Source organism: Hydra vulgaris, chromosome 09 (assembly GCF_038396675.1).
Source record: "Hydra vulgaris chromosome 09, alternate assembly HydraT2T_AEP".
Taxonomy (NCBI): domain Eukaryota; kingdom Metazoa; phylum Cnidaria; class Hydrozoa; order Anthoathecata; family Hydridae; genus Hydra; species Hydra vulgaris.
In genome coordinates this window covers 44,586,846-44,610,142 of record NC_088928.1, presented here as the reverse complement: position 1 = coordinate 44,610,142, position 23,297 = coordinate 44,586,846, and the positions used below count along the sequence as shown (strand labels likewise).

At 28.6% G+C, this 23,297-nt stretch overlaps 2 protein-coding genes across 8 annotated transcripts in view; both read left to right on the top strand.

Moving 5' to 3' along the window:
* LOC100197608 (adipocyte plasma membrane-associated protein) overlaps window positions 1–1,613 on the top strand; it is a 31,684-nt gene extending 30,071 nt beyond the window's left edge. For all 7 annotated transcript variants that reach the window (XM_065805855.1, XM_065805854.1, XM_065805852.1 and 4 more), the window contains exon 8: window positions 1,256–1,613. In XM_065805855.1, the coding sequence (XP_065661927.1) occupies window positions 1,256–1,456 (201 nt within the window). In that variant the 3' untranslated portion in view covers window positions 1,457–1,613. The remainder of the gene's footprint in view (window positions 1–1,255) is intronic.
* A 12,964-nt stretch (window positions 1,614–14,577) lies between these two features.
* Window positions 14,578–17,371, top strand: LOC100201178 (serum response factor homolog; the record flags this gene model as incomplete). Its single annotated transcript, NM_001309775.1, is given in 4 exon segments — window positions 14,578–14,987; window positions 15,163–15,480; window positions 16,572–16,715; window positions 16,793–17,371. Coding segments are annotated over 4 exon segments (1,224 nt in total). The 5' UTR covers window positions 14,578–14,627.
* Between the last annotated feature and the right edge of the window lie 5,926 nt (window positions 17,372–23,297).

The window sequence follows — 23,297 nt, the reverse complement described above, 5'->3', positions numbered from 1 at the left end:
CACCAGTGAAATACCTAATGCTTTTTTTTTAATTGAAAAAGTTAATTTAAACGCAGCTTATTTTAAGTTTTTTTTTTTTCAGAAAAAATGGGTTTTTCAACCCTGCTTCATATTTTATAAGAAATTTAATAACTTCAAGAATCGTATGTACATGTTTAAATCCCGGTAGATATCATAAACAATACCCATAAGTAGCTTTTTTAAGACATAAAATCATAAAAGCAAACATATATTGTATGTAAAGTAATTATTGTTTCTTTTTTTAAAAACGTATGGGTTATAAGTGATAGGGGCATACGTTGAGCTTCAAGTAAATTGAAGGCATGTTTATTAAAATTTAAGATGTGACTAATTTTATCAAAATTTTTTAAAAAAACATTTTATGTACATTTTTTATCCTGGTGGATATAATAAGCAGCAAAAACAAAATTATAACAGAACAAAACAAAATTATAATTTGTTGTGTTATCTTTTTTTAAAACGGCTATATATCTTAAAGATTCTTATCCAATCCTCTTCCTCCAAGGATTATATGAACTGTTGACTAGATGGTTTTGTAACTAATGGCTAGCTTAGCTTCATAGGCAGACTTATTTATTGTACATTTCATCGTTAAATTTAGGGAAAAAATCTACGTAAATCATATTTTTATAGACCTCACTAAGAGATATTCTCTTTTAATATCAAGATTATGTCAGTTTTAATTTTATCTTCATCCATTTCTAGCAATGAACTTTAAATTTCCTTTTTGTTCTTTTATTTCAGTCTATTTCTTTGACTTTAGATAAAGTTTTCTGTCAACTGAAAATGATTTTTTCTTGGTCTTGTAAAGTTTTTTTTATTTAGAAATGCAAAAGTTCTACCTTAATCACCTACCTGAACCTTCTGGTTCAAAAGGTTTCTTGTTCCATCTACTTCTTACTCGTTTGACATTAAAAAATTTTTATGTCTAGTTTATTAATATATGTGGTATTTAAATCTCTCTAAGTTATATAATTTAATCTTCTATTAACAGTAATTTTCATTAATGTTAATTGAAACTAATTACACTTGTTATTTTAATTTTCACAGAATACTGAATTTAGTTAAATGCTAATTTTTTATATACTTAAGCAATTTAATTTAATTTGTTTTAATTTATTGTAAATATTTTGATTTATCATTTATTTTTTATTTATTTTTTAGGCTTAATACTTTGATTTAAGGTTTATATTTTTCTTTCTTACTTTAGTTTCAAAATGAGTTTTTTTTTTAGCTCGTTCCAAAAGCTCATATTGACGGTTTCCTGAAACCTTATGGACTTTTTATTAAAATTGATGAGTACGGTGATATAATAAAAAGTTATCACGATCCATCTGGAGCAACGATTGGATTTATTAGCGAGGTTTTTGAAGATAAAGGAGTGTTATATTTAGGTTCATTTAAAAATAATTTTATGGGAAAATTTCGAATTTAGAGTATTAGCTAAACATTAGATATTTTATATATTTCATATTTACAGGATTTTATATTTAAAATTTTTTACTTTTTTTTTACTTTTTATTTGTTATTTTTGCAATTCAAATTTGTAATTCAAATTTTCATGTCATAAAAAAAAATAATAAAAATAAAAAGGTTGTCTTTAAAACATTTCACTCGAGTTGGAGATTTTCTTAAAGATCACTTAAAGAGGTATGAAAGTTCATCAAGCGATAAATATCAAAGTAATATTAAGTATTTGTCGTTTGTTTCATTAACTCGTTGTTTCACTAAGTTCATTACCGACAGTTTTAAAAATTTAAACAAAAACCGAGTTTAACTGGACATATGAATGATTTTTTATTAAAGCAAAATATATTCTAAAGGTAGCACGTTGCTATAAGCATTACTAGTAATAATTAAAAAACTTTTGTTAAAGCAATCTTTATCGCTTTGCTTTCGCCTTGTTTTATGTTGATACTTTAATGAATATTGTATAGTATACCGCGCAAAGTATTTTAACCTTAACGTAACCACTTGCATCGGCGTCTAGTCGAGCGAGTAAGTGTGATTTTAAAGATTCTTTTTTTTATATGTCGATAATTAGAAAATGCCTGCCTGGGTACTCGTCGAACAAACAAGCGGCTACCCTTTAAAAAACAATATTTTTTATAAAAGCTGTTATGAACGGTCAACAAAAACTTTTTATTCAAAGATGTTATTTATTTCGAGTTGTTCCTTTTCACTTATATCTAAAATTTATTTTACTTAACGTTTCCAGGTTTCACTAGTTCCAATTTCGGTTTAGGAATTAATGGTACTAAGTCGCAGGTATGCAAACATACTACTTAAGGGAGATCACCCCCCAAGTTTAAATATAGACAATAGAAGAAAACTTTCTAAGTAATCTGACATACAATATGAAAACAAAAAATTTCCTTTTTTTTTTTTTTTTTTTTTTTTTGGTCAATGATTGATGCATATACCCCAAAATAAGCAGAAATATGATTTGCTCCGGCCAAGATTCAGCAAAAACTATTTAAAAAGGCAAAGTGAAATTTTGGTATTACTTTTAAAATAGGTGCATGAGTGTTTTAAATGGAACAAATTTGAGGACAAAAAATCCGGGTCTCAGGACATGTCCGCCAAAAATGGTACTATAAAAAAGGTCAATTTTTGAAAAGGTAAAACAGCCAAACTTCTTGATATATCAAAATTCTGTTCCGTTTAAAGCACAGGTCTTATTTAAAGGAAGATATGCTGAAAATTTGAGACGAAAAGATTACGCGGTTCTCTTGCAACATTGGCCGGCATATCGAAAAACCTCAAACTGAGAAAACGCTAATAACGTAAAATTATTAATTAAAAAAATCTCCAAACATACTAAATATTACATATAAGACTTTAATTTAAATTAAAAACCTCCTTTTTCATATAATTTGCCTTCATTTTGTAAGGTTTTATCACTTCAATTTTTTAGACCTTAACTTTTGACAACGCAATTTATTGTTTGGCTTTCCTCGATATATTGACTGTTTAAGGTGGATTTTGTTTATAGCGTTTGAACCGTTTATTGTATAATAGCCAGGAATCATGTTAAGTTTTTCACAATTTAGGATTGACAATTTTATCCCAATATTAAAATTAGCTACAGCGTCGTAGACACCAAACTTTAGCGCTGTAATGGTGACAAATTTTGTTTTCGGTAAACGATTCCAAATTTTTCCATTAAAGGATTCATTCGAATTTTGTGTTTTACAGTGAAGACATTTTTTAAGCTCATCATCTTTAGTGAGGTCTTCAAAATCTGATTTTGTATACAACCTCTATAGGAAGGGCCTGGCTTGTAAGTATTGGTTTTATTTACTTTGTCTCTGTTGAATTTACACCAACTACTTGCACCCGTTGGACAATGTGGGTAGTGCTAGTTGTTTCTTTTTGATAATGCCACGTGAAAAAGAGTTGCAAGTGCTGATGATTTCATGGCAACTAAATCACCAGTATTTTGTCTAACTGCCATACCATAAAATTTTTGCAATCGATCAATTGTTGCATCCGCCAACCTTCCACGACCACCTAGTCCTCTCACTTTTTGTTTCAATTTTTGAAGTCGAGTTCTAACACGCTTCTGATAGTGCCCAACACATTTAACTTTAGTTACTTGAGTGTCAGGTTAAACATCTTTGACAATATTGTAGCTTTTACTATCTCCATCACCTAAAAAGTTAACATATTTATGTTTTTGTTTCAGTTTATGTTTTTGAATCGATCACTGGAAAGTGGGACTGGCTTCTTCGCATTCCGTTTTACTTGCAGAACCAATGAAGTTTATTTTACAAATATGTAAATTTTTCCACTTGGCAAAAGCAGTAGGATTTCTTTTAGCAAGGTTTTGATTTAAAGAGCACCCTCTGCAAAATCGACTCATTACCTCAATATCTAAAATTTTTCCACTGTCCAATGAGAGTGCAGCAACCACACCATTTAATGAGGAAAATCCCTAACGCTGCCATGTCCCATCACACGATACACCAATATCAAAAATCTCATCTTCATTTTGACAATTTTGTCTTAAATCAGCTACAGCACCAGTCATTGTTTCCTGAGCAACTTCCTCTGTAATATTAGCTAATTTTAAAACAAATTTATCATAGTTTTTAGGCGTCATTAATTTTGGCATGTTCATGAGGGTTGTAAGTTTTTCAATTCCAGAATATCCCATTCCAAGAGATCTCATTGTGTATATTGTACGTGTGTTTATATCAAAGATTCCTTTTTGATTTAATAATTTTGAAGTATAAAAGTTATTTTGATATTTACATTTTGAACAAAAAATTGAAAGCTCGCATGCGAGTCCTCGCTTTTTGCTAATGTTTTCAGTTATTGCTAAAATTGTTTGAAAGCAAGTGGGGCAACTTAAAACTGATACAACATCTGACAAAATAGAACAGTCAATTATTCTATAACCTATCACATCTTTCTTTTGGACATAAGCATTCTTTTGTGGTGTTAAGTTCAAAATAGGTTGAAGCTTGCGAAAAGAAGAAGTCGACGTTTTGAAGATGACTGTTTGTTTATCGACAAAAGATTCAATATTATCATTTTTAAAAGGTAATTTAAATTATTTAAAATTTCACTGCCACGTAACACATTTCCATTAAAAATCCTTTTTCTTTTTACTGCTCGTTTTGTTCTTGCTTTAACTCTATCTACTTTTACCATGTTTAAAAACTTTTAAAAAATTTATTTGTTGCGATAAAAATTGAGCTGAAACTAACTTAAAAACTATTTTTGATTACTAATAGTTTTATAAATCTAAAAAGAAGCTCTTTAAATCTAACAAGAAACCAAATAAGATTTTTAGTTGCGAATTTTATCTAAATTTTCATTGCATAAGAAGTCATTTATGAGGTGTACTACAAGATGTAAATTTATGTTTTTTGAAAAACGACATTGTTACTACTTGAAAAATGCAAAATTTTGATACTTAGAGGAATTTTCAGACATAGCCACTACGATTTTTGAAATACCAATATATTAATGTATCTAAAACAGTTATAAATTTTTGTTTTGAAATTTTGAAATATTTGGGGGTGCATCTCCCTTAAGGCGAATTAGTAAAACTTTAATCAAAATTTTTTTTTTAATTTCATCTTTGACAAACTATAACCTTAGTTTTGTATAAATGTAAACTCATTTTTGTTAATACAACTTCTTCTCCTTGTACTAAAATTTTTCTCAGAGATTTTTTGTTTGTAGAGAATTTAAGACTGATAAATATTCTTTTTAAACTTATTTAGGGTTTTGCTCAGTGGGTTTGCTTCAAATTGTTTTAAAGTTTAAAAACATCCCTTATTTGGATATGATTATAGATCAAAAAAGCTATAACTTTTACAAAGTTAACTCGATAAATATCCTAAAAAACATGTTTTTTCACTTAAAGGTTCTCCAAGTAATAAGTAAAAGTAAACAAAGAAATTATATACTGGTAGTAATAGTTTTTTTTCTTCTATTTCCTTGAAGAATATTCTATTGGCTAAATGACTTTGCAATAGTTAAAATAATTCCAGCACCGATCTAAGTCTCCACTTAAAAATACCATTCAGGAACATGAGATTTCAACGGTCTGGAAATTAAAGCTAAACTTAGGATTCCATAATACGCCATAATTATATTAAATTGTATAACTTAAAGTCTTGATAGGTATATTACATTTTAAAAGATTGTTTGCAGTCCATTGTAAAATTTAGCGTTTTTCCTTTAAACAATCGTTTGTCTTGCAGATCAGATATTCAATATTGAAATATCTAATTTTTCTTTTTTGTTCTTTCTTTAAATGTTGTACAATACAAGCCGTTTTACAATTATAATAATTTCAATATTATAATAAAATGTTAACAAGATTTAATAGGTTTGTAAGACGAAGAACGCGGAATCTTCCAGACCTAAGGTTTTGTTGTCGAGATCCGCTTTTTCCAACTAAATCGTTACGTTTATTGTGTTATATATATATTTTCGTTGAAAGTAAATAATGTAAAAGATAAATAACATTTATATACACAGGGCCTAAAACACCGTGATGGCCAGGGGGCACTCCCCGCGTTTTTTCTAAAAGATTTTTCAGAAATTTCCAGATATAGAGGACTTTTTTTTTTTAATTGACGATTGTGCCCCTCCTCTTTAGCCTTTGTCGTAGGCCCTAATGTGTAAACACTAAGAAGTGAATTTAAAGGATTTTACTTTATAAAAATTAGAAATATAAGAGTATGTTATCGATAGATAAAATTATCTGTTTAAGTTTTCTTTTGAATGCGTTGTAATTCCATTGTTGAGAAAAATCAAAATATTTCAAAACTATTTTGCTCCATAAAAAAGCGCCTCGATAAGTTTGTTGGGTAAAGTTTTTATTTCAAAGATAGTATTTGTTTGTTTTTCACGTAAGTATCAAGTATAAAAATGATATGGTGAAGTGTTAGTTTTACATTTATTATTTAGCAAACTAAAAACCCACTGCCGGCAATTTCTTGAATCATTAACTACTATGAATAGCACCTTAACTACTTTGAGTAGCGCGCTAAAATAGCATAACTAGATCTTCCAGGTTTTGAAAGAGTTTTGTCCAAGAGACAAGTTAATAAAAAAGTTTAAAAAGTTCTGACTTGCGTAAAGAAAAGCAAGATTGCGTAAAGAAAAGCAAGTTTGCGTAAAGAAAAGCAAAATTGCTTGAAGAAAAGCAGATTGCACATAGGAATAATAACAATAATCATTGAGCAGTAATAAAAGGGTATCTAATTTAGTATTTTTAAAATTTTATCTGATTTAGAAACACAAATAACTTTCCGAACATTATATTTAATGTTTTCAGAAACTCTAATGGTGATAAAGAAATTTTTAACAAGATCTTCAAAATCATTTTTTCCGTATCAAGTTTATATTTTTAAGTTTTATATTTAATTATATAAAGTTTATATTGTTAAATTACGATTAATGGTTTTGAACTTTAAAAATGAATGAAATAATTTTTAGACTTATCAAACGACGTGTAACCAACGGACGGGTGCACAGATTTTTCTTATATTATAACTTACTATTTTATATAGTTTCACAATCAAAACTTTTTTCACGAATCTCTTTTAAAAATTGGAAAAACGTTGCCACTCCTGTTGTAGTTATTTTAACTCTAAATATCAAACTTTATAAATCTTTTATCTGTGCTTAGTCTAGAAAAAATTTATTTATTTATTTTTAATATATCAAATAAGACGAAATTAGTCTTACTAACCTCGGGTAATAAGTTTTTCCAGTTTAAACATTTTTTATTTAATAAATAAATTTTAATTAAAAAAAAATACTAAATCAAAAAGAATTTTATAACAGAAAAACGCCTAATAATTTTATATACATCCATTAAATAATACAAAAATAAGCTTTTAAGATGTTGTGAATATTAAGATAAGGTGGGAAACATATTGATCATTTAAAACATCTAATGTAGTCAGACAGACGTGCTTTAAGAATGTCCTTAATTCCTTCTATGGAGATCTCTTTTTCCTTGGAGTTTCAATTAAACATAATTTTATGCTTCCATCTTTATCTCATTCCATTTTATCTTCATTTATCAACATATCTATGTTTATTGAAAAAAAAGCATTTTCAGGCAGTTCTTAAAGAAGGCAAAACACTAGTTAAAGCAAACATTGATTAAGAAATTTTTACATTGTACATGTTTCTATTGAGTTTCTCTGCATGCATTGATGGCCTTTAACTAAGTTTGTTTCAGTTTTAACAGTTTTTTTTGACGGGGGTTTATGTTTTAACATTTTTAGATATTTAAAAGATCTTTTTGATTTATATTTATTTACCATAACAAAGATAAATATAACAGAAATAAATGGGAACTTAAAAAACATGCCTACAATTTTTTAAGGTACAGTTTTTTCTGACTACGAAAACAAAACAAACTGAAGTAATTACTATTAATTACTTCATGTATTCAGCTTCATACAGTTTCACGATTTGTAGATTTGGGGTCCTAATATCAATGAAATACCCTATGAAAATCCTTTTAGTTGGTAATAGTACATGTCTATGGGAGTCCATATTGAGGTGTTTTGAAATCCCTCATTAACATCTAAATGGAAATTTTTATCTATTTATAAACTAAATGATCTAAATTCGGACTTTGTCAGTGCTAAATTCATACAGTAAACATGCTCTGTGAAAAAATTAATAAAATAAGAAATGTTGCCAATCAAATATTTAAGTTTTCTTATTTTTGTAACTTTTTTCAAAATTTGATTTATTAGTTGATTCAACAGCATTTGTGAAAGCTCGAACCTTTCCAGTGTCCGTATCCAGAGTTTTTTCCGGATAAAGCAGTTGTACAAAACAAAGAAAATTGTAAACATGGTTTTTGTGAATATATTTGTTAAGTTTAAAAATGCCAACGTTTGCAAAGACCCAAGAAGAACTCAGAAAATCTGTTTTTGTCATTTGCATGAAAAAAGGTGATCAAGAGCTGACCGAAAACTACAAATCTAAAATCCTTCAACAAACCCAGGAAGATCTCAATTTCAATGATGAGAGAGTGCTTTTGGCAACTTGATCTCATGCCGATCTCAGATTGGAAAGCTTTGTGATGGGAAAACAACCGTTGTGCCAAAACTTTACCACTTTGAGACAATTTTAATCAAACCTGCAACTCATTTTTCTAATGTTAGTGAGTGTTTACTCTGCCAAATTGCCAAGCTCAAGGGAAAAGAAAAGCATCCATTAAGAAAATTCCAAGACTCAGAGTCCAAACTCCCACAGCAGGCTTCTAAAAGTGCTGAAAAACGTTGCACAATGTGCTTGTCAATTATTGAACGTGGGCTTCCTCACAACTGCACTTTCGGAGCTCGCCATGAAAATCTGAGGAAAATTGCAGCTGCAGATCCAGTAGGAGCAGAGCAAGTTGTACCAGCAGTTTTGGATTCTAAAAATGTCTCCCCAAATGGAACCATCAGGCTTAGTCAACCAAGTGGAAAAATGTTGTCTATGAGAAGAGGTATGCTATTCTGATTTGATATTGTTAATTTAATTTTAAAAAACGTTTGAACTTGTCAATCCAATATTTTAATAGGGCTAAATAGGGAGAGGCAAAATTAATGTAAATTAAAAATTGCTCCTTCAATATTCTTAATTGATTCTAATTTAATTTTCTTTTAAAATATTCTTATTATATTTTGTTCTAAATTAAATTCTCAAACCTTTATCTAGTTTAATCACTTGATTGATTTTGAATTTTTTTTTTTTTTTTTGTTTAGATCCATAATCAGCTCAGCAACTCTTTAAAGAACCACTCACAACGGAAAATATGGTTCAAATACAGCAGATTACTGGACTGTTCAACAATGGAATGCAAAAACTTGGCTCAGCCCTGAATTAGATTAGTCCTGTAGGCTTGGTGGAGCCAATTTTCCCTCTAAAGTTTGCTCAAGCTGGCCAAAAGCTTCATAATCAGTTTATTGTCAGCAGAATAACTCTGGCAGAAAATAAGGAATCATACCAGGTAGTTCGTTACGAAAGTCTCAGCAGTCTTAGTGAAGCCTTTAAATCAGCTCGAAAATTAACAGAATCTGCCATTTTGAAGTTGGGAATTGATCAAGGAGGCTTCTTTCTGAAAGTAAGCTTCACTCAAATTGTTTTTGAGGAGGATGAAACGCCACCAAACAGCCCAATTCAGAAAACTATCAAACTGAAGTCTCAATCCTCAACCAAAGCAACAAGTGTAAAGCAACAAACCCTGATAGCACTTGCACAAAACACTTCAGAGAGCTACCATAATGAGAAGGCTATTTTGAATCTCATTCAAGTTCAAGAAGAATGTCAAAAGGTTCTCTCATCATTTCTTGCGATCTCAAGCGGGCAAACATTTTATGTGGAATACAGTCTCACAGCAGCAAGCATCCATGTTGTAGGTGTGATGCCTCATCACCCAATCTCCAAAACTGTGGCCATCTGAGAACTTTTGGTGAGATCAGAAGACAACATTCCAAATTCATCAGAGCAGGAGGAGATTTGAGAAAATCAAAGGACTTCAAAAATATTGTTCACTTGTCAATACTCGATTTTCCAGATGACAAGCTCGTCCTTGAGACTATCCCACCCATGGAGCTTCATTTGCTACTTGGTGTGGTAAATCACTTGATCAAAACTCTTTGTGATCTTTAGCCCAAAGCCAAGGAATCGCCCTCATTACTTCATATTCACATCCAGTCTTTTCATGTTGGTCATTTCAATGGGAATGTCTGCATGAAGCTCTTGAGAGATGTGAGCAAACTCCAACTGTTTTCAGAAAAGGAAAATTTTGCTCAAGCTCGTGGCTTCATTCAAACACTTACACTATTCAAGGATGTTGTGACTTCTTGCTTTGGCCAGATTTTGGAATCCAAGATTGCTCAATTCCAACAGAGCTACATTAAACTTCCGATTTCAGTTACCCCTAAAGCGCATGCAGTGTTTTTCCATGTGCCTCAGTTCATCAAGACAAAAAAAATGGGATTGGGCCTCTTTAGTGATCAGGCATTAGTTGCCTTGCACTCGAACTTCAAGGTTCATTAAGATACTAACAAGATTCTTACCACCCTGATTATGCAAAGCATCTCCTGAAATGTGTAACTGAAGATAATAGCAAGAAAACCTAAACTCTGCACTAGAAAGATTTTTTACATAATTTATTTCAGAGAAAAAAGTTTGAAACATTTGCTTTCCCATGTGTCTTTCCTTGAAAAGTATTCTAACCAATTATCAGAAAGAAAATTGTTATTTATCTCGTAAGTGAAGTCTTTTAAAAAATAAATGAATAAAAATAAGTCCCTATTTTAACAGATCTAGATATCATGTTATATAAAAATTTCACAGAAACAAATATTTTGGTCTTAAAAGCATCCATAGCGTATATGAAAGAAACTTTTTTGGATTATATTTTTAAAATGTCAAATAAGTCCGTTGGATTTTAATGCAGGATTTTGAAATTACTCATTTTGAACTACAATTAGTATACACAATTACCACCTAAAAGGATTTTCACAGGGTATTTCATAGATATTTTCACAGATATAATCGCAGCACTTATGCTATACGTGGCGCTACTTGTAATTGTGACAGCTGCACAACGATTTTTCAGCACATTAAAAGGAATTGAAACAAATTTAAGGAGAACAATTGCGCAAGAGTGTTTTTCTGCGCTAATAAATTATTAAACAGAATTAGCAGCTCAATTAAATTTTTAAAATATTATATACCAATATGCAGCTATAGACGCAAGAAAAAAACACTTTCATTAGAATTTCAAAACAGCAGACTTACATTCTGTGACATACTGCTTTCTATGTCATTAAATTAAAAGTGTGTTTATGTAAATGTTTTTTATTTTTGCGTATAACTTTCTTGTCAAAGAAAAAGAGAGGTAGTGGGGGTTAAGGAGGGGAGGGGGAAGGTGTGAAGAAAAGAAATTAAGGGCCTGGATAAACATTTTGCAGGAGAAGGGTGACTGTTTTTGTCGCTACTGTCTTTTCTTAAATGTTAATTAAATAAATTCATGCAACAAGATGAAAATAAAATTAAAAATCAAATAAGAAATACAATAAGAAATAAATCAAAAATAAAACAAACAAACAAGTATTTTTTATCAAACGGAACAAAAAATAAAGAAACCTAGAGAGCCGCAGAAGACCTTTGTATCTTTTCATCGAAAACCACTCATGATATCATTAAAATTGAATTTAAATTCAAATTTAACATTGGTCGAGAATTAATAGTGGTTTTTAAAGCGCTTGAAGTAGTCAAATAGTTTTTTGAGTTTCCTGAAAATGTTGCGCATATTTTTTTCAAAATGAATAAATCGTTTCATAAACAATATGTCACATTTCTTGCAATTTTCACTTTTAAGTGAATTTAAATTTAAAGTGGTTTTAAAATTTTTTCAAAATAAGAATGAAATAAATAACTTATTTCAGAAACACCACAAGCCACATTTTTGGCCATTTTCACAAAGCGGCTTTCCATGTCCATAAATACACCATGCAAGTTTCTAGAGATTAAAAATTCTGGAGAGCAATCTGACTCGTCTAAATACCGTCCCATTAGACTTTTTCCTATCATAAGGAAGTTTTCAACACTTAATCACTCATCTTGAATCTAATGACTTACTTTCTGATCAGCGATATGAATTTCGATGTTCTCGTTCCACTGCTGATTCGTTAACGCTAATAACTGATAGGTTTTATCATGCATTAGATAGATGATGATATCTGTTATAGTGATATTGGAGTTTTAAACATTTCTGATAAACTTTATTTACTGTAACAGTTTACAATTTTTCTTCAGTTGGCTTATAAATATGATATAACCACATTGTATTAACACAGAAAAGCCCAACATATTTTGAAACTGTCTAAAATCTTTCAAAAATATAATATGTTACTTATAATACCTAGGATATGTTACTTATAACGCTTTAGACAAGAATTTATACAGATGATATCCATTCCAAAAGTTTTAGTTTTCACTTGTGCACTATAGTTTTATAGTACTATAGTTTTCTTAACTTCTCTCTGGTCTTTGTATTTGCTACTTAAAAAGGTAAGCATTGTGGTATTTGCAAAAAAATTTTTGTCTTTCCAACTTGTTCACAGCCAACACTGTTGCTACAGTAAGTAACTGCATTATTGCTTTTCCATTGAATAACTTCTAAGTTGCTACACGTTTTGTTTTCAAGTACCTCTGGACTTTTTTTCCATGACCTTCACATCTTTCAAAGGGCAACCAATTGTGCAATTAGCTTTAAGTATTTTGATTGCTTTACAGCCCATATCTTCAAGTCAATATATCAAGTTGAAGATGTAAAAAGTTGTAAAAAAATTGTAAAAAAAGGACCCGGTGATTCCATAATAATACAAGTTGTCAGTAGTTTTCTTCTCATAAAAAGTGATGTAAAATAAAAGTTTTAAAAATAAAATTTTTTAAAAATTTAAATTTAAATTATATACCGAAGCGTAATAATGACATTTCACCATCAATTTTTAAACTTATCAAAAAGAGTATAACTTCACAAATGCACAAACCAAGTAAATTGCACATCTATGCGAAATGCTAAATGTAAATAGAAACAGCATGTATTAAAGAATGTTTTTTAGCATTAGAAGATAAAACCTCCATTAGAACATCTGTTTAACCAATGAGATGAATTTATGGGTAAAAAATATTTGTTAAAAAGTGCTAAATCGGATAGCGCTTTAAGTGATTGCATGTAATAAAACAGCAAATTCTGCACAATAAGTTATGTCATCAACTTAGCTAGAGTACTTTTGGGGAGATGTTAATTTAGCTTATTGTTATATAATAACTTGTTGCCATCTGTAAAGTTAAAGTATTGTTTTATGTCGTAAAGCTGATTTTGTAGCATATTTATGCCCTAGAGAATTCTTGCCTATGTATGTAAGTTGTATAAAAATTTGTAAAAAGAGAGAGTAAATAAAATAAGTATATTTGTCTTGATCACAGATTATAAAAAGATTTTCAAATATTTTTACAATCTGAAGTCAAAAAAAAGAAGTCAAAACACTCTTTTAGACATTTTTTTGTCTGATTTTTTAATTCAGACAAATATAATTCAGTTTTTAATTCAGACAAAGAAAAATATTTTTTCATGTTTTGTGTGTCAATAAAAACGGATTTTTTTTTCTTTCAAACATGGAAAAAATATCAACTTCTTTTAACGCTACTGTTTATTAAAATAATAGAGTTTTGCAAAAAAATTAAGGAAAATGATGCACATGGACAAAGTAACATTAAAAAACGCTCCCGGAGATTATTATTACAAAATAAAATTGCTTTACCTTGAATAGCATCATAATTTATTAATAAGATTTTAACTATATTTTAGCGTTCAAAAGATACGGCTTAATTAAGTTCGAAACCGGTTAATTTTTGAATCTTTAACATTAACCACAATAAACCTCACGATAATTAGGAAATCACAGTAATTAGGAAAATAGTTCAATTTACATAGAGGTAAATTGAGCAGCTTTCTTTTTTTTTATATTGAGTTGGTATTAGATAATATATTTTTAGAGAGAAGCAATATAATATGCTAAACTTTGACGTGAAATTTTTTTTATAATGGAAAGTATAGGAGTTGCTTGCATAATTGATAGATGTATCGATGAGTTATGTGGGTAAATGTAAATTGGAATATGATTATTAAACTTGCATACCAAAATTATTTTTTCTTAAACACACAATACTTATTTTTGGCTACAATCATAGTCTGTGTGACTATGGTACTGTGTGAATATGGTACCTATATGAAAATGGCACTGTGAATATGGCACTGTGTGAATATGGTACCATGTGATAAAGAGGGAGATAAATTTTGATGTGGTGGTATAGTATCAGGCCTAGACGAGAGGTACCAGAGATAGACGGGACCAGGTAGACAGGTTCTCCCTACAAACTCCAGTGTTCAAATTCGGCTGCCGTAAAGTGGTTATTCGACGCTTAAAACATCCCGGCTTAAACAGCTGTTTGTTAAAACAACGCCTTTCAAGGAAACAAAGTTGTCATATTCTATAGTGTCGGTGAGTCTATATAAAGTAAGCCACGATCCATATTGGGAAAAGTTCAAAATGAATCAAAACAATGCGCTATCTCAATATTCGACAACTAATCAACACCACTTTCCACCTCATCAAGCTTTCAGTTATCAAATACATAATGAGGTCCAAGACACTCATTTGAGTTTTGTCCAGCCACTCATTGTTGACGAGACAAAGCATTATCAAGAATCTCTAGACGAAGACCTTGAAACTGACGACGATAACATTCACCATGATGATAAATCAAATAGTAATGATCCTTTTGAAGGAACTGTTAAAAAAGTGGCAAAAAAGACAAGAGGAAGAGTGAAAATAAAAATGGAATTTATACAAAATAAATTGAGAAGGTATACGACGTTCAGCAAAAGAAAAACAGGCATCATGAAGAAAGTAGGTATTAATTTTTAATTTAATAAATTATGTAAATAGTTCATTTGAGCAAATGATTTTTCAGATAATGATTTTTAATTGATTGGTTTATTTTTCAATGTTTATATATTTATTTGATTACTAGACATTAATAAAGAAATAGTAAAAGTTTCAATATGTTTGTTTTTTCATATAGGCATATGAACTCAGTACATTAACTGGTACTCAAGTAATGCTACTTGTGGCATCAGAAACAGGGCATGTTTACACATTTGCAACAAGAAAATTGCAGCCTATGATTACCTCTGAAAGTGGCAAAGCACTTATCCAGACGTGTTTAAATTCTCCTGATCCTACACCTGTTACTGCTCTAAGGGTACAACAGCATCCTCAAGTGCAGCTAATTACCTCAGATAACCAACTATCAACACATGTTCTTGATGATACAAATGATTGTTTATCACAAAATGAATTTCAAGAAACAGAATTAGAATATGCGCCACAAAATACAAAGGTCAGTCTATTTTAAAAGAAATACTATTGTTATTAAGAACCATTAAACATAAGACACATAACTAAGAAATCTGAATGCATATATAAATTTCAAAACTCATAGGTAAGAGAAATTGAAGTTATATTATGGTGTGCACTTTACCTAAATTTTTACTTTATGAACATTATGTAAAGTTACTTTACTAAAGTAAAAAATTTTTACTTTACTTACTAAAGTAAAAAATTAATATTTACTAAAGTAAAAAATCAAAATACAAAAATTGTATAGTTTATGTAGAAGTACATCATTTTATTATTAAATTTTATTAATAAATATAGAAATTTTATTCTTCAAATTTTAGATTAGATTATTTTATCTTTTACTTATTTTTCTAAATAAATAGACATCATTTTTGCTAATTATTAACCTAATATTTAGTTACTTTTGTAAACTAAGTGAGTACTTTACGTAAAGTAGTGTTAAATACCTTATTTTACCCACTAATAAAGAATATGAATATTGTTTTAACAAATTTATAATCCTAGAATAGAATATATTAATCAGAGTTATTTAAAATAAATTAAGAGAATTAGTTAGTTTAGAATAATTACGAAAAGTTAAATAATGTAAAAGAATGAAATGATAAAAAAATGTAAGAGTTTATCAGTATTTATGAACTATTAAAATATTTTTTTTGTGCAATTATAGTTTGCAGATATTTTTATTTTCAAAGCAAACAATAATCAACAAATTGTTTGCCTCTATTTAACTGCTTTATTAAACACCACCAAACTTCTGATTTCCCATTAACTTATACACAACCATGCTTTTGGTTTACTATTTAATTATTATGATCAAGCTTCTGATTTACAATTTAATTAAACAACACCATGCTTTTAGTTTGCCATTTATTTAAGTACCATGCTCTGATGTTATGTAGTTTAACACAATTTATAAATTAAATAATAAGCCAAAGAAATGGTAGTATTTTTATACACAAAAGAATTATATTTTGGAGTCAATTTTTGTTTATTTTTTTGGCTTGGATTGTAGGTTAGTTATAATTATACAGTTTGTAACTTTGTTTTGTTATGTATACATTTATAATTCAGGTCGCATCAGATAATAATATTGATTATCCTGTACAATCTACATCATCAAAAGGGAACACAAAACAAACTTATACAACAATTATGACTCCTGCATCTTCAATCAACACAACTGTGCAATACTCGCAAAATCAACAAACATCACAGGTAACAAATAGCCTTTATTGTAGTATAATTGTTTTCCACTTTTTATTTTTAAATGCTTTTATTTTCATCTCATTTAGATTTTATCTGGACAACTTCAAATACATCGCATTCATCCTCAGAATATTATACTTACTGGGAATTCTCAAATTTTACGAAACAATGTCATACTAAATCATAGCAATCAAGGATCAATTGTTGTCACCGAAAGTCCAAATCATACACAATCGTCACAACCAGTAAGCCAAGTACTGACTTTAATTAACCAAACTCAATCAGGCAACTTACAGCCTGTCCAATGGGTATACAATAACGGTGTTATATATGCTCCTGCTTCACAGACTAACTTAAAAAAAGAAGATATTGAAACAGAAACAATCTCTATCCAGCATACTCCAGTTATTCAAACTCAAACACTTCAAGAGTCAAATGTTGTTAATAGACATATATTAGAGGATGGCACTATACTACTTAGGAAATAAAGTTCTAAAAAATTTTTTATAATAGAGATATATGAGTGAATATTTAAACATTTAGTTTAGTTATATCTTTGATAACTTTGCAAGATCAGCATGTTATTTGTGTACGCATCTGCTGGTTTGTTGCTTAACATACTTTATTTTTTTATGTTGTATTTTTTAGTTGTGTTACATAAATGCAAATATAAAAAAAAAGAAAAAAATTAATTCAAGTTTAAAAAAGATTGATTTAAGTTTTACCTTCTTTACTGTTTAACTAAAGGTAAATGATTTAAAAAAAAGAAAAAAAAAGAAATAGGAATAGTCATTTACCAAACTTTAAAAATAATATGGAATTTTATATAAAACTGTCTGCTAATTTTAAATCGGACTATTAAGATAACAAAATGTTACGTCATCTTATGGTTACATTGATTAAGGCTGATATTCAAAAAAACTAAAAATGTATTATAAATTGTTGTCTTGCCTGCCTACAAATCTAAAAATCGTCCCCTTACTAGATTACCAAATCAAAAAAACTCCCCCCTCTGAACCTCACTAGATGGTATGGATCCGCCCTTGTTTTGGCGAAAATCTCACATGGTATTTACAAACAGTTTAAAACTAATTTTATGTAAATACCATCAAAAAATAATGATACAAATAACTTAAAATAATTAAATGATTAAAATGCTGAAAGGTGTCGGCGCCTCAATTTTATTACTTTGGAAACTCGTAGGAGACGTGGCGACTTAATCCAACAGTTTAAGCTAGAAAACGGTTTTGAGAGTATCAATCGGCATAATCCACCTGTTCGCAGATCATCTTCCAACGTCCTAATGCGTGAATTCACATATAATAATGCTCGTCACAATTTTTTTACAAATCGTATTGTCAATGATTGGAATAACTTGCCGTCAGCATGCAAAAAGGTTCCGTCAGTTAACGCATTTAAGAATAGAATTGTTTTTCTACAGCTGCAAACAGTACATCTTTTACTGAAGATGAGCTGCACGTTTATTAATTAATTCGTGCTTTAGCAGCCACAAATGTTGGCTTTTTAGATTATTTTCGTTTAATTAAAGTTTACATCTATTTGTCATAGATGTAAGCTTTAATTAAACGAAAGCAATCTTTTTTCCCTTTTTCTTATCAACTTACTATGAAATACAATTGCTCCTTTTTTTTTAATTTAATTTTTTTTTTTTTTTTTTTTTTTTTTTTTTTTTTGTTATTCACCTCCTCAAGGCCATGAAGGCCACTACAGATGAGGAGGCTACTCAATAGTGGTTATAACCCTCTCTCAACTCTATAACTCCGAAACACAAACCTCGACGAACAAGGCCGCTGCGCGGAGAAACAAGTTGAGCGCGGTACTACCAGGGACGTGGTGGGGATCGAACTCGGAACCTCTCGCTTCTGAAGCGAGCACTTTACCACTACACCACTACCGCAAGTTTCACAAACCATAAATTTTTTTATAATTTGTTGGTTTTGTTTGTTTGTTTTTTAATTATTTGTTATTTTATCTAAGAGGACTTATTTAAATATATTACTATTACTGAATAATAAATTAAAAACAATAGTAATAACATTACTATACCTTCAAACGAACGTAAGCTTTTTAACGTAATCAATAGAATAATGCGATTTAATTTTGTTTAAGTTTTTATGCGATTTAAGTGTGTTTAAGTTAAAGGTTGTCTTTTTAGAAAAAGCTTATTGGTCTTTATTATATTTTACAAAAAGTTTATTGAATTTAAACCACCACATTTGTATATCAAGTTCTTTATTAGCTAACAAAAAATAACAAAAAAAGAAACTATAACACAGGTTTTATATTTAATTGCGTGCTTTTTGTTGTTGTGGTTTCGCAATTGAGCCTGTCGTTTCGAAAAGGACACAAGTCCAAAACCTTTAACAGTTAGTTTATAAGTTTGAATTAAAAAAATTTTAGTAAATGGACTTGTGCCCTTTTCGAAATGACAGGTTCAATTGTAGTCTCACGAGAGTTTTGAAAAATATATAAACCTAATCGTTTAATAAAAAGCAAATCTTATCGTAAACGTCATTATAAGTCTTGAAAATTTAGTTTAGTGAATGAAAAAGAACAAAGAAGTACGTAAGTTACTAAATGTGTACAAAGTGTACGTAAGTTACAGATTGTGTACAAAAATAAAATTTTGGTATATGGTTTTTCTAGCTCTTGATCTTATCAGTATAATTACAAATGAACCAAACAGCGTTAATGTCAATGAATTTAAAAACAAACCTTATAAGTTGCTTTTTTTTTGCTCCAAAATCTATTCTTTGGAATAGAGTTTACGAATATATTGGAAATTCAACCTCGAAATTTTTTTTTTAATTATCTTTTCACATAGTAATTACAATTTTTTACCGCATAATAATCAGAACAAAAATTGTTTTAACATTGGTTTTAGAAATGGTTTAAGATGAATAGAAGCTTATTTTCTTCTCTATCTATATGTTGTAAACAGTTTCAAAGAAATTGTCGCTAGCCACAATTTAAATCTTTCCAAATTCATAATTTAGGGGTTGTAAAATTTACTTGGTCTTTATTTTTACACGATAAAATTTTTTTAAAAGGGGTTGTAAAGTTTACTAGGTCTTTATTTTTAAATAATAAATTTTTTTTAAGACAAATTAATTTTTAATATGATTATTGATCTAGTTTAAGATATTGTCATGACAAAAATGTTTTTTCTTCTTCTACATTTAGCACAGGGAAACAATTTTTTTTGGTTAATATTGTTCCAACCAGACTTTGATCACTGTTTTTTTTATAAGTATTCTTATTTGACACCAATTTTTTAAAATATTTTCATTTGACACTAATATCAATATTACAAAATTAGTACTTTGCACCATCTCTGGAAGTTACCTATCTCGAACACCAAAAATGCATGACCATCCCATTTGACCCCCATTTTCAAAATATAGACTATAGTTGTGCAAGGTTTTGCTGTTTCAAAAATGCAAACTGTTTCTACGGGTGGACATTTTTTCAAATAAATTATTTCTGCTACGATGTAATATTTATTGATCTAATAAAACCTTTCAACCGAGTTTGTCAAAAATGTTTTGTCAATAAAAAGTTACAATTTCGTGAACATAAATGACAATTGTAAGACCAGGGCATTAAGTAGACAATATTAATCTCACCACTACGCCCCGTAATCTGCGACATCCTTTTATTGTAAAGCGTCACTTGCAAATATTAAAAAGTAAAAAATAAAAATGCCATTTAAAAATTATATACAAGAATAGTTAAGATTACTCGTTTTGCGTATAAATGTATATGTAATTTTTTAATGAAGAAAGGTAAACTTTGTTTTTTTGACAGATGATATAAACCTATTCCATAAAGAAAAGAAAGGTTTATATCATCTGCAAACATAATTGGGTTTAATATTGGTGATGCATTATTTAAGTCATTTATGTAAACTAACTAAAAGAGAACCAAGAGTCGAAACTTATGGTACTCAACACGGGGTTTTAAGTGCTCCGTATTCCTTATTTAGAACATATTGTTTTCTACTAGTGAGGTAATTTTTAATTCAAATGTAGACCTAATTGATCCCATAATGCTTCAACTTTTCTAACAAAATACAATGATTTACAGTGTCAAACTTTTTTGATAAATCAATAAACATACCTAAACTAAATTTGTTTTTGTTAAAGTTATTATTTGATCAGTTAATTTAATACATGCATGTTCAGTTAAGTTTTTAAAAATCTACATTGTTAAAAAGAAATGTTTTTTTTTTAAATGGTCAAAGATTCTAATGAAACATACATGTTCAAACATTTTTAAAAACGTTCATCATTTATGTGAATTGAATATACTTTTTCTAATTTTAGTACATTAGGAAATATCCTTTAATCTAATGAAAGTTTTACTATATGGAAAAACGGTCTACTAATACATTTTTTATTTGAAATAAGCACATTACTGGGTATATCATCAAATTTAAATTATTTGTTTAAATTCTTTTATTATTAAATCAAAATCATACAATGATTTTTCATCTTACGGTTTAAGGCATTAAGAATTTAAAAGTATGAAAGGTTGGTGTAATTTTGTTTACAAGATCAAGTCTAGCATGTGTAAAATAATGTAACAATTTTCCTTAGATATTTGTTTAGAACAGAATATATCAGTATTTTTGATATTGATTCTTTTTGGTGGAGAAGTTTTATTCTTATTTTTTTCAATTAAATCATTGATGACTAACCATATTTTTATTTTAGTATCAAACTTACACTTAGTATAATGTTTATGGTAATATACTTGTTTAGTTTTTTTAAGAAGATTGATATAAAAGTATTATATGTTTTATAATTGTTTTCATTAGTTGTATTTTTATTTAACAAAATTTATTTTATAATTCTTTTTTTAGTTTTAGAGCATTTTATTATTTATCCATGGATCAGAATGTGTTTTTTTATCTTAACAACTTCAGTTTGTCACGCTTCATTGAAAATCTCTTGAAACTTGTTTAAAATTAAATAACACGCTTTTTTATTAAACAACTACCTTAAAATTTTTGGTTGATCATCAAAAATAATTTTAATATTTTTTACTTGTATATTGGCAAATAATCACTGATAACGGTCATAAAAATTACTGCATCAAATAACGTTTCTTAGTAATTGTTAATAAAAATATAATTAATGGCTGTTGGAGAAGTTTTGCCATTTAACTTTTATAAATTATTTTCCTGTTCTTTTCAAGTACATAAACACCTTAGTCTCCGCCTTTTTTATTTCCTTGTGGTATAATTAATTAGGATTAGAATTTGATCCTATTAAACATTCTCATTCATGCCAAACCTCTGATAGATATGTGAAATGTTATTTACATCATCAAAATTTTTTTTTGATAAATAAGATAATAAACTTAAATATGAAGAAATTAAAGAAAAATACAAAACAAACAGAAATGAATATTTCCATTCAACTTCTCCTGATTAATTCGCGAACTAAAAGTTTGCTATGTATAACTTTGGCATAATAACTATTTTTTGTAGTAAAAAGTTATTCGCAAATTTTTTTCGTTGTCAAGGTAAAATCTCAATAGTATATATATTGTTACCTTTTAGTTAGGAGACTTTATTCATTATCATTCTTTTATCTTCAAAACCATACAGCTTTAAAACAACGGTTCGCATTTTAATTCTCGATCAATTTCAAGTATTTTAGCAAACAATTTATTCACTTTAGTTTTAAAGATTCTTTCTCGTTGCTACTTTCAACGAGACCAGCAACTCGCTACTTTCAACGAGACCAAAAAGTAAAAATTATTTTTTTAAATTAAGTTTAAACAATTTTATGAAAAATTTCAGCCCAAGAAACCAATTCCGATTACTTCCGTGTCTGAAACAAATTGAATGAGTCTTAAAATGCCGTCATATAGTCCTGAGTTCTGAAGAATTTATTCATTTTTAATGATTTCAGTATAAGTGTTTTGGATGTTTTAAAAAAAATTTAATTTGACTGGATTTATAACAGAATAAACTACCATTCTGACAAAGCTCGCGTGAAGTAAATGAAGGAAAAGTGTACACAAATGGGTATAAAGCAAAAAAAGCGTTAAGATTAGTATCTGAATGGTTTTGTGATAAATATAATTCAAATGAAACTAATCAGTCATACGTTTCAAGAGGACATGAATTTGGTTAACAAATCAGTTAACCGAATTTCTGTAGCGTACTTATTGCAAACTTGCTTGAAATACCACTTAATTGAAGTTAACATTAGAACTAATTTCATAAAAATTAACATTAGACCTGATTAGAACTCTATTTCAATTTCTCTATAGAGAAATTAGTTCTAATGTTAACTTCAATTACTTATATATATATATATATATATATATATATATATATATATATATATATATATATATATATATATATATATATATATATATATATATATATATATATATATATATATATATATATATATATATATATATATATATATATATATTTAAAAAAATTTTTCCTTGCGTATTAAGGAAAAAAATTTCCTTACCGGTTATTCTATAATAATTCTATAATAAGATTACAGAGGCTACAAAACCACGCATGTAAAGCGGTTA